This window comes from Gouania willdenowi, chromosome 17 (assembly GCF_900634775.1).
Source record: "Gouania willdenowi chromosome 17, fGouWil2.1, whole genome shotgun sequence".
NCBI classification, from domain to species: domain Eukaryota; kingdom Metazoa; phylum Chordata; class Actinopteri; order Blenniiformes; family Gobiesocidae; genus Gouania; species Gouania willdenowi.
Window position 1 is genome coordinate 9,131,904 of NC_041060.1, and position 12,260 is coordinate 9,144,163.

Here is a 12,260-nt window from a genome sequence, read left to right on the forward strand (position 1 = left end):
ACCCACTTTTTTTGCTGAATACATACAGTATGTATTTGGGCATTAAGAAGTTCTGTTGATTGATCCTAGTCCCACTCTTCACATTTTAGTAAAAGTATTTTAATGTTGCGTATTTAGCTGTAAAATATCATACTGGCCACTAAGGGTTGAACACCGGCTATTACAAGTTCATTTTTACTATTGGCTGAAAGGGATTCTTCCAGATTCCCCTGCGTCATCACTTTTACTGTTGGCCCCGCCCCTCCTATAAAACCTGAGAGGAGGGAGAGGGTTTCCTCCAATCACAGCCCTCAGTGAGCATTGATTGACAGCCAAAGAGGAAGTCCACTCTGTTTCGTGTACGGTGATGTTTTTGACTTGTTGTTACAGTCTGTCTCTGCGAACAGCGGTATGGGCTGATGGAGTGGGCGTGTCTTACTGCTACAGCAGTAACGCCCATAATCAACAGAATAGTTACTCTTCAAACCTATAATCAGTATTTTTTTGATTTGAGGGTGTTTTAATTGTTAATGACGACTAGTGTAGCCACAGTACAGAAACGTTTAAGTTGGGCAAATCCTCTGTACTTTACGTGTTATATTTAATGCTATCTGCAACACTCTCTTTAAGCTATTTGAAAAAACACAGATATACAAATATAAATGAATCAAACCTGTATCTCACGCTGAACTCTAACGTTTTGTTTTCATGTATTTGACTACTCAGTGGGTAATGAGGTTTTTATCAGGGTCAAGTGTTGATTAATTAATTTGTCACTGCTCAAAAATGTGCTGCTTTCAACAGGAAACACTTTTTTTTTGCCTTGAAACCTTTCAAGGCTTTTTTTTATTTTTTATTTATTAAGTTGGTGCTTTTGATTTATCATAAAATGCAATTTAAAAAATAAATAAGGCCAAGTTCTTTATTTTCTAATGTTTTTTTGTGATGGATTCCTTGTTTTGAACTGCTATGTTTAATGCTATTTGCAACACTCTCTGTTAGAAATTTGAAAAGCACAGATTTACAAAAATAAATGGATCAAACATTTGTCTCAAGCTGAACCGTAATGTTTTATGTTCATGTATTTGACGACTCAGTGGGTGGTGAGGTTTGTTTCAGGGTCGATTGTTGATTGATTCATTTGTCACTGCTCACATTTTATTATTATTTTCTTTTTCACAAAACACTTCTTAAAGCCTTTAAACCTGTCAAGGCTTTTTTAAAGTTTAGTGCTTTTGTTTGAACACAAAATGCAATAAAAAGATAAAGGCCAAGATCTTTATTTTCCAGTGTTTTTCTGTGTTTGATTCCCTGAAGATTTAATGTATGTTTTGAGTTTCAAAGAGGCAAGTTGAGATATTTGTCGAGAGTGAATACAAATGTTGGTACCTACCCATAATGGTCACTGAAATAACTAATAATAATAAATCAAAATGTACTGAAAATGTATTTATTTATTTATAATTCAAAAGCAATGTCTGATTTTCATTAGTTCATTTTACTTTTTTGTCAGTTTGTAGTTATTTCAATGACCATTGTGTGTTTGTTGTGTTCATATAAATGTGTCGCGTATCAAAAGGAAATGTGTTGACTTTTATTGAACATCACTATTTTATTTCATGTATTTATTGTACAGTTGTGTTTTGTTTTATTTCTCCCTCTGGTGGATTAGAACGGAGCCTTTACCTGGTTACCTCCTCCCATTGAATACAGTATTAATATTTATTGCATCTTCTTTCTGTTACCTTAAAGGTAAATAGGAGATTAATAATTTAGTTGTATATGATCCAGACTTTTAAATGAATGTGTGTGTGTGTGTGTGTGTGATGTTGCAGGTATGGTGAACTACAGCGAGGTGTCTGGATACCCCCTCGTTCAACACTGGAGGCTTCGCTCCGTGTTGTACCACGTCAAACTCAATCAGTGGGTCCTCTCTCAAGGTAAACTGCTCCCCTCTCGTTAATTACTTGTATATTAGGTGCTATTATTAGATGGTTATTTAAGCAGAATGATAATACCTGGAGCACTGAGCGACAGGAAGCTGTGAGCTGTCACTTAATTATTGCTTTGTAATTCCAATGACACATTGAGATTAACAGATCATCAGAGCCAGTTTCAGGAACTTCAGCTCTAGAGTTTGATCTCGACTGTTTTCAAGAAGCAAAAACGGCAATACACCCCATGACTGTAGATATGTATATACTGTATCTTTATTCACACTTCAAACATTAAAGGTTCCTGTTTTTTGAATTGTGTAAACATGAAAAATTGAAATTAAATAATGGACCGTTCAGTTGCAGGGGCAAAGAAACATGCCAAAGAACCAAATACCAATGTGAAATACAGAGGTACTGTACGTATTGCGCCGTATTTTGGAGACATCATTCATTTTCAAATGGTGGAAATAATGTCCAAGCCAAAAAATAATTTACCAGCACCAAATATTCAAAGCATGTTTATACAAAATGAGGGACTTTGTAATTTAAAGACTGTGTAAAGCAAATTCTGACATTTTCTTCTAAACACATTAAATAGGTCATAAATGTTTTCCTTAACACATCAACCATTTATAATTTCATTGTGGAGCTCGGCTTCAAAAACTGTGTTTCCAATTTCTGTGTTCCGGATTTAATGGGCGGGTCAGAAATCAGGGCTGCGTAATTAAAAGAAGGGGGAAGGAGGGGAGCGGTGCTCCCCATCCTGCCTCTGTGGATATATGTGTATGTGGTGTAATAGGCCGGAGGGTGTAGGTGAGTACACCCTCCGGGGGGTGGCATGTTGAAGTGCGATTAAAATTGGAGGGATTAGTATGGTAACTAGAGGTGGGAGTGCCGCCCCCACGCCACTACATAGTGACACAGGTGGCGGCCCCCTCCACCCCCAGTCCCACCATCCAGCCCCCCAAGGGTTGGGTATGGGTATGGGTGTGTGGTCCCCTCCTTCCCCCTTCTTTTAATTACACCCCATACATTCACTAAACACACATTCACACAGGGGATAGGGAAGTGCCTCTCCATTGGGGAATGGAGAGGCACCATAACAGGGTGGTGGGTTGGTTCACATATTTGGGCCTCTCCGGTGGGGGCCTGGCTCCTCTGTTGGTGGCTGGGCCACTGCTTAGAGTAAAAATACATCAGGATGGTGCGGTCGGGCGTGGCGGTGGGCCTCGGGGGGGCTTTGCTGGGGTCTCTCCTTGCGGGGTCTTTCCGGGCGGTGTCGGCCTGGTGGGGCGCGGGGGTGCTTCCTCCCCTTGGGTGTGGCTGGGTGCTGGTTTCGTCTCCTGGTGGCCTTGGGGGCGGGCCCCGCGGTGTGCGGGCCCGGGGCGGCCTGCCTCGCCGGTTTGGGGGTGGGTGTGCTGGGGGTGTGCTGGTGTCCTCGCCGGGGTTGGGGCGGGGTTGCTTGGCGCCTCGGGGTGATGCTGTTTACTGGGGGGCGGCGCTAGCTGTTCCGGTGGTGGAGGTTGCTGTCGGCCGCCTGGTGGGTCTATCCTGCCGTTTGCGGACTGGTGGGTGGGTCCGGGGCATCTTTGGCTGGGGGCTGCTGTCCCGCACTTGATGTGTGCCATTGGGGTGCCTCCGTCCCCGCGGTGGGGATCGCCGGTTGCTCGCGGGCCGGCGGGGGGCGCTGCTCCGTGGCTGGCGCTGTCCGGGGGGCGGCGGGCCCTGGGCTGCTGGCCGTGGGCTGTCCGGGGCTGTGCGGTCCTGCTGGGCCGTGGCCGGGTCCCGGGCGGGGGTGGGGGATGCGTCCCGGGGGGCTTGGCCCGGGGGCTTGCCCTTGGGGGGTCCTGGTCCCGGGGGGTGCTCCTGGGGCCCGGGGTGCTTGGCCTGCTGGCCGGGCCGGTCCTGGCGGGGGTCTTTCGGGGCGGGTGGCGCGTGCCGCGCCCTTGCGTACCTACTGGTACGGCCCCTGCTTGGGCAGTGCCCCGTGAGGTAGGGTGTCGGGGGCCGGAATAGGGGGGCCACATCCCGGCGGGGCGGTCTGGCTTGGCCCTTGGAGGGGGCCCTGGCTTTAAAAAAAAAAAAAAACTGAAGCTCGTGGCGCGGGCGGCATCAGTGAAGGGTGATCTGGGGTGCCGTGGGGGGCTAGGTTGGGGTGCCTGGGGGCCGGCGGGGAGACTCCCAGCGGCCCCCTGGTGCCTTATGCGGCTTGGGGTGTGGTCGTCCTCCCTGGGCGGGCTGCTCCTGGTGCTGCATCCGTTCCGGGTCCTTCTGGCCTGGGGTCGGGCCCCTGCTGGCTCTGGGCTCGCCGGCGGGTGCCCACTGGCTGCCTGTTCGGCGCGGTTCTGGTCGTCTGCTGGGCGTGGGCTTCGGCTCCTCCGCTGGGGCCTCGGGCAGGGAGTTCTCTGGGCCCTCCCCTCGGGGGGTTGGGCGCGGGGGTGGGGTGGGGGGGTGGGGGGGTCGATGGGGTGGGGGGTCTGGGGGTTGGGGGTGGGATCGGTGGCGTGGTGCGCTGGGTCCTTGGCTCCTTGGGGCTTTCTCGGGTGTGTATGGGGGGGCGATGGCTGCCTCTCGGCTTGGGATCTTGGGGGCGTTCGGGGGACTGCTTGGCCGTGGGGTGGTCGCCGGGGGCCCTTAGGCTGCCTGCTCTTGCTGCTGGCCTGACTACTTCTTTGGGCCCGGGGGCGGCTCTTGGGTTTTGCAGTGGCGGTACTTGGAAATACATTTGTCATGGATGCACTGGCCTTGGGCTGTGGGATAACACTCATACTGGGCTCAACCTTAGACACGTTGTTCCCAAATACCTGTTTTATGGAATTTCCACTCACCTCTTCCTCTGTTCACAGCCACCACCATTATTCCTAAACCACACACTGGTCACCAAACTGGCTTGACAACACAACAATAAACACAATATACACAACCACAATTTCACATCGCATCACTTAAAACTATTCCCCACCCATTCCATATCCTATCTTGTATCCCGCTTCCCTGTTAACTTCCCCACCCCCCTCCAACCCCTCACCTTGGTGTAACACTGCCCTCTCTTTTTTACATCCTCCCTTTAATAAAGTATTTCTTACCCTTCCCTAGGGAGGGCTGGTGACGGTCACAATTATGCAATGAAATAAATAAATTTATTTAATTGCAATAATAAAATATGCATTGCTGTCAAAAGATTGCACTTCTTGTAGTGTTAACCTTCGACAGCATGTGCAGACAAGGTAAAAAAAAAAAAAAAAAAAAAAGAAATCAGGGCTGCGTTACATAACGCGACCCTCATTAGCATAAACCCGACCCTGCTGCTGAAGCACACCAAACTTCTGCGGCCTCCAGCGGGCGCAATTCACCTAATTCCCCTAACTGAAAACAAACCACATATTTGGACTAAAACGGGATATTCGGGAATAAAATGCGTCCATGGTGCTACATTTTTCATGAAATGAGCACTTTTATACACCACGTATTTGGACTCGGGCGGAGTAGACCTTTCCGCTGATATCTCGTTTGGCCCGATCCGAGCATTTTTGGAAGCGCGATCGATGCTGGAGCCGCTTTCACATTATTCTCACCCATAGACACAGTAAAGAGGCGGTGCCCTTCTTGCGCGTGGGTGTGGTTCCTGCCCCTCTAACTGACACGCCCCCAGCGTAGAGAGAAGTGCTTGTTTTTCCATTTATTTTGAGACCTAATTTATATACTTTGCGATTTTTTTAATCTTTAAAGTTTGTCTCAGTGGTCAATGACATGTTTCTGTGGTGTGACAAACTCATAACACACTTTTACTGTATTTCTGCTTTACATGGACTTTAAGAGGGCTCTTTCATTTTCAAATGCCAAAGTTTTTGTATTTCTGTTTGGGGAGTTAAGATATGGAGCAGTTAAAAAAAAATAAATAAAAGATATGGAGCAGTCTGGATAGGGAACTATGGAATTGGGTTCCCACGGATCCTTAAAAAGTCTTAAAAGGTATTACATTCATGAATCTAAAAACAAGGCATTAATTGTCAATAATAGGTCTTAAATTTAGTGATTGTAATTAGTCTCACATTTCAAAATAAATGTTAATATTTGTTTTTACAAAAATGTATAAATTACCGTAACATTGCACAATCACGACAGTGGAACCAACTACAAAACAGTGACGTGGTTGCAGCGGGATTCTGAGCTGATGCACGTCATGTTTGTAGCAACTTTCAACAACATTGCCTGTCCAACGAAGATATTTTTATTTCAATTTTATTTTTCTCAATGGTTTTTATTTTTTGTATTTTTATTGTTGTTTTATAGATTTTTGCCTATCTTGTGTGTCTTTGAACTTAAGTGAGTTTTTTTGGTGTGTATTAGGGTCATTTTGTGTATTTGTGTGTGTACTTTGGGGGCCACCAGTTGCATGTCTGCACTAGACACGAGAAAAAATGTACCCTAACCCTATGTAATTGATGTGGGATTTTTATCCCCCCCAATTGTGTTTACTGTGAAGTTGGTCTTAAATTCAATTTGAAATGGCAATAAAAAGTCTTACAAAGTCTTGAATTTAATTTGACTGAAGCTGTGAGAACCCTGACGAAGTAAAAAAAAAAAAATAACATTTTTATGATTTTCAAAAGTGGGGACGATCTCATGATTTTTATTTTGTTTACTCAATATTTTTATGGTGCTGTTTGTTTGCAATTTGTAAAATTGTATTTTGACATACAGTATGTTGACTGTGAATTTATCATGATTGAGTATACATCAGTGTATTTCTCGCATACTCAATCTTTTCATACTATTTATTGTAACGCACTACATACTCATTTTGAGTAGTGCACATCATGGGGTATTTTGTGTAGAATGTTGAGGAAATAGATTAATTTATTACGATTTGGAATAAGGCTGTAACATAAAAAAATGACTTTCCAGATGCACTGTATATTAATACAAATGTTCTCCTGCTTTTGAATAAAGAATGAAGAGGTTAAGTCGAACGGTCATTAGTAACAATGCTATCTTGCGTGTTCTTGTCTTGTTCACTGTATCTTTGATAGGCTGTCATATATATATATATATATATATATATATATATATATATATATATATATATATATATAAAACGTACAAAGCCCCAGCCCAAGGCTTCCTGACAGCGCCTGCCAGGGTATCTTTCGCAGCATAAGATATCTGTGGATAGGTATTTAGTCAAGCAATGCTCTCCCTGATGGCTTCTGTCAGCTACTGACACAATAAGGATTATACTCAACACTTTGTAAAAAGGCTCTCTTTTCCAAACGTATAATTCCATGAAGGGCAAGAGGAAAAAAAGTGTATATCTTCACTCAAAAGGTGTTAAACTCACTTTAGTATCAGGGTCCAAATATGGACCAGTTGGATCTCAAGTGGGCCACAGGTTATAGGTGTGTGTGGGTGGGGGGGGGGGGGGGGGGGATTTTAACATTGTGCTTTAGTATTTAATATCAGTTCAATTTACTTAAAGTTATTGATTTGTTACCATTTTTCGTGTAATTTAGAGGAATTTTGTGGAATTGTTTGTGAAAAATTGCAAGATTTGTGGAAATATTGAGTTCTTTCCACAATTTGAAATAAAAAAATGACTGCATTCATGTGATTTAAACAAAAGAAAAATGCAAGGCCCTAAAAATATTGTCGAGTTCTATTAAATTGCTGAATTTGTCCATTTTCAACTGCATTATTTGGTAATTTACACAATAATTCATGTTTTCTTTGACATTTTTACTTTCTCCTGTGGGCCAAAATGGATGCTCTAAAGCAGGGGTGTTAAACTAATTTTAGTTCAGAGGCCAAATATGGACCAGTTTGATGTCGAATGGGCCACAGATTATAGGTGAGGGGGACAAAAGAAGAAATTTAACATCATTGTGCTCTAGTTTTCAATATCAGTTCTATTCAATTCAAAACATTTTGATTTTGTTGCCAATCTTTGTGTACTTTAGAGGAATTTTGTGCCACTGGTTTGTGAGAAATTGCATGACTTGTGGAACATGCAAGCCCCTTAAAATATAGTGGAGTTTCATTAAATTGCTGAATTTGTCATCTACAACTGGAGTATTTGGTGATTTACACAATAATTCATGTTTACTTTCTCCTGTGGGCCAAATTGGATGCTGTAAAGGGCCGGATTTGGCCCCTGGGCCTTAAGTTTGACATGTGCTCAAACTGTTGCATTTGGCCCTCAGGCCTTGAGTTTAACTTCTCTTCTCTTTAACCCTTAACTCTTTACGCTCTTTGTGTTATGATGAAAACGGCGCCATTAAAAATTGAAATATCTTTGAGTTGTAAGTGCATGCATTATTCATAAAACCCACAAAAAATAGGTTTGCCTTCTGATAAGTGTATCGACCTCTTTGCACAGTCATGACACTTTTAATGTATTTCCAACTGTGCGCTGATGGTTTAATAGTGGCTGACGCTACTGCTAAGAAAACACTTTCTATTTCCCTCCTCACTCCGGAACGACTCAACAGCCTGCGTCTTTTTTCACTTCCATTTCCTACTTTAGCTCATCATATTTCAACCACTACTGGAGTGGGCAATGCCACTGATTTTTACATCTGATATCACCCTCCCTCCACACACACACACACAAACACACACACACCATCGCTCATCCACTCTGCACTTTCTGTCTCTCACTTTCTCAGCCTTGTAATTCAATTTTGGAGGAGAAGTAAGAGCAAGCAGAGCGTGAGTGCTGAGACCTTAATACTGCTTCTTGTTGAAATCATTATGATAAACTGCCATCACACTTTAGCTTTCCCATATTTGCTGAGAGAACATCCCAGGGAGAACAATGGTCATTTTGCTACATTGCAATCGATGTATAAACACACACCATATAAAATCATGCACCCTATTCCTGGATTCTGCTCATACTTGGAATTAAGTTTAAACTATTTCAGCGTGTTACAATGAAGAAAAAAATGCACCAGTGAAGTTTTAAACATTGTTGAACCAGCTCTTGCATTGGTATGTTCATGTGTCGTTCTACACGTAATAGTCAAGCCGTTGTTTCAGTGTGATGTACTGTGTGGCTCTTTGCTGCGGAAAAAGTTTGGAGCTCGAGGAAAAGATGAGCGGTTTGCACGAGAGCGAGTGAGAGTCTAAATGAAATAGAGGGTGGCGACAGCATGTCTACTATTACTCATCAAAGTGATCCAGGAAACTCCTGTACCGTAACACTCTGCAGTATTAGCAAACAAATGCAGCTTTATTTAAGTGAGAGATCTGCTGAACAGAAAAGGAAGAAAGTCGCAAAGACACATGGAATGCAACGATATATTGCAAGATCAATAATTATAAGATTCTCCTTTACATGTGCAAAATGGTGTGAAATGCAATTGATTTCTTTATTATCCCCCACCACAAAGTGTGAAGGGGGATATAGGTTTGAGCTCCGTCTGTCCGTCCGTGCATCCGTCCGTGTTAAAGGGGACAGCTTTTCTCAGAAACCGTTTAAGATACAATAACCAAATTTGGTGTGTGGCTTCAGGGTATCAATACCTTGATGGAGTTCGAAAATGAAAAGTGCGCAGTTATGTTTTCCAGAGTTAATGCCCTTTTTTGTTTTTTTACTCTGTTCGAGGTATCTTCAAAGGGGACAGCTTTTTTCAGAAACGGTTTGAGATAGGATAACCAAATTTGGTGTGTGGCTTCAGTGTAGCAATATCTTGATGGAGTTCAAAAATGAGAAGGGCGCAATTATGTTTTCCAGAGTTAATGCCCTTTTTTGTTTTTTTACTCTGTTCGAGGTATCTTCAAAGGGGACAGCTTTTTTCAGAGACCGTTTAAGACACAGTAATCAAATTCGGTGTGTGGCTTCAGGGTATCAATACCTTGGAGTTTGAAAATGAGAAGTGCGCAAATGTTTTTTTCCGGAGTTATTGCCCCTGTGCCATTTTCTTTTAATCTGTTCGAGGTATCTTCAAAGTGGACAGCTTTTCTTAGAAACCATTTAAGATAGTTAGTCATTTTATATTCTGATGTGATAATATTTTTTTTATGTTTACATCTAAGTTCTTAGATTTAGGACATTTAGGAAAAGTTTGTGAGTTATAATGAGAACCAATCTAATTAATTTTATCCACAAGTGTAGGCGGCGGGCGGAGTCTGCTAATACTTTCTTACTGGCCGCCTTCTACTCTTAAATATGTTAATAAATGATTCATTACCCCTTTAGCACCGAAAGAATATCTGTAATATTACTTGAATATCTGTAAAAGTCACGCTTTTCTATTAGCTCTGTCTGCTAGCATAGCTTCTCTTCTTCACTGCAAGATATCTGCATGCCAACCGACCACTGTGTTACCAACGCCCTCTGCTGGTCCAAACAAATATGACGTAAATCAGTGCAACCACGGTTAAAGTCCAATTGTAAAGGCACAAAATACATTTTCAGTCTCACTTTTAAAAGAAAAAGAACTATTATGCAGTTTTGCATTGTTTATTATAGAACCAGAATTTAAATTAATAGGCTTCATTTTCATTTGTATTATTCCTTTATTTATTTAATTCAAGATTTATTTTTAGTTAAATTGCATTGTTTTGAATAGTTTATCAAGGAATTCTTTTGACAATGAAAAATAAAAGGAAAATAGTATAGAATTTTCTAGTTTTTTTCCCAAAAAAAATAATTTGTCTACAGTCCCATTTTGTAAAATAAATCTTGAGAGAATCATATCGTGAACCCAGTATCGTGAATCGAATTGTATCGGGAGTTGAGTGAATCGTTACATCCCTATTTATTAACATATTTAAGAGTAGAAGGCGGCCAGAAAGAAAGTATTAGCAGACTCCGCCCACCGCCTACACTTGTGGATAGCTGGTTAAAAAAAGTACTGCGATTCAATTTTCAGAAAATCGATATCAACCGTGATACCTATTAATCGATTTTTAACTGCCTTGCGATTAATCGTTACATCCCTATAACTAACTGTAATAAAAATACAAATATCAAGCAAGTGGTATGATTATCAAACTGTCAAATTATTTTTTTCAAAAAAGTTTAACTTTAACATTCTGTTAAATTCCTGAATTCTTGAAAAAAAAAATGTAACCTCATACATCTATAAAAGTGTCCAGTATGTTTTATGAAAATAAAGTGCAATCAACTTCCAAGCTGAAATGCATTGAGGAGTGAGTTAGTTTAACAACATCTGATGTGTTCACTGACACCTAATGACTGGGTGTTTTTATTTCCTTAAAAAATATGATTGAAAAACGTTGATTTGGACATTTTTTTGATTGATTCAGTAATTGCACAGTGAAATATTGCAGATTTTTTTTTTCTTACAATCTTACTGAGAACAAACATCATTTTTGTATTAAACTTTTATCCTATTCTTGAAGTAGTGGATTTGTTTGCATTGTTTAGCTTATTTTTTAAGGTTTTCTATATTTTGATAAAATCACCCAACAACTGTATGTTTTTATATGGTAATGATAATTTTTTTTAAAAAAAACAATGAATAAAAAATGTTTTTTTTGGTTAACTTTACATTTGCAGATACGTGCGTGGCTCAGGGTTTGGTAGATTTCTCTAGGAAGGTCATTTCAAAAGTAGATTCCAAATGTATATAGAACATAGCCCATTTTATTACATATACGTGATTGTATGTGTGTGTATACATATATTTATATATAAGCTTTCTTTGTTCATAAAAGGTAATGTTTTTAATAAACCATTTTTCTTGTGAAAATAATAAGGACCATGGTACATGCTAAGAAAAAACTCATAGCATAAGAAGAAAAAGGATGCATAGATGGATTTATATTTATTCAGTTTTTTTATGTACAATATAGTTTTTCAGTATTGGAAAGATCTACGAACTTTCAACCTCTGACAGTTGAAAATGAACAAACTAAAACATTCTCACATACCCACTACGTGTTCTTTTTTTTGTCCACTCAGCATTTAGCTCAGCCATCCATTCTCTGGACGGGGCGACTCAGCGGAGTGACTTTGTCTCCATCCTCAGGGAGTTTGGGAACCACTATGTGCAGGAGGCCATGTATGGCTTTCAGGAATCCTGCACCATCTGGTACCCTAACAAACAGGTCCAAAGACAGCTCTGGTTGGAGTACCAGGACATCAGTAAAGGTAGGAACCGTCTGTGTGGAAAGACGCTCTAGAATTGTGGGGCGAATGTCACTCAGTCATGATCTAGTTTACAGGAAGAGTATAAAGTGCATTTAAGGTTTATTACTTTAATTCCAAGGTTCTCAAAGTGGGGTACGCAAATTGTCTTGCGTACATAAGTGGATACAAATTAAAAACAGCATGACCACATTGGAAACTAGAATATAAATAGACCCCTAGTCACG

General features: G+C 41.3%; 1 protein-coding gene across 4 annotated transcripts in view; it reads left to right on the forward strand.

Moving 5' to 3' along the window:
• astn1 (astrotactin 1) overlaps positions 1-12,260 on the forward strand; it is a 385,350-nt gene that overhangs the window by 225,070 nt on the left and 148,020 nt on the right. For all 4 annotated transcript variants that reach the window (XM_028473730.1, XM_028473731.1, XM_028473732.1 and 1 more), the window contains 2 exons: positions 1,815-1,919; positions 11,848-12,036. In XM_028473730.1, coding sequence (XP_028329531.1) covers positions 1,815-1,919; positions 11,848-12,036 — 294 coding nt within the window. The remainder of the gene's footprint in view (positions 1-1,814; positions 1,920-11,847; positions 12,037-12,260) is intronic.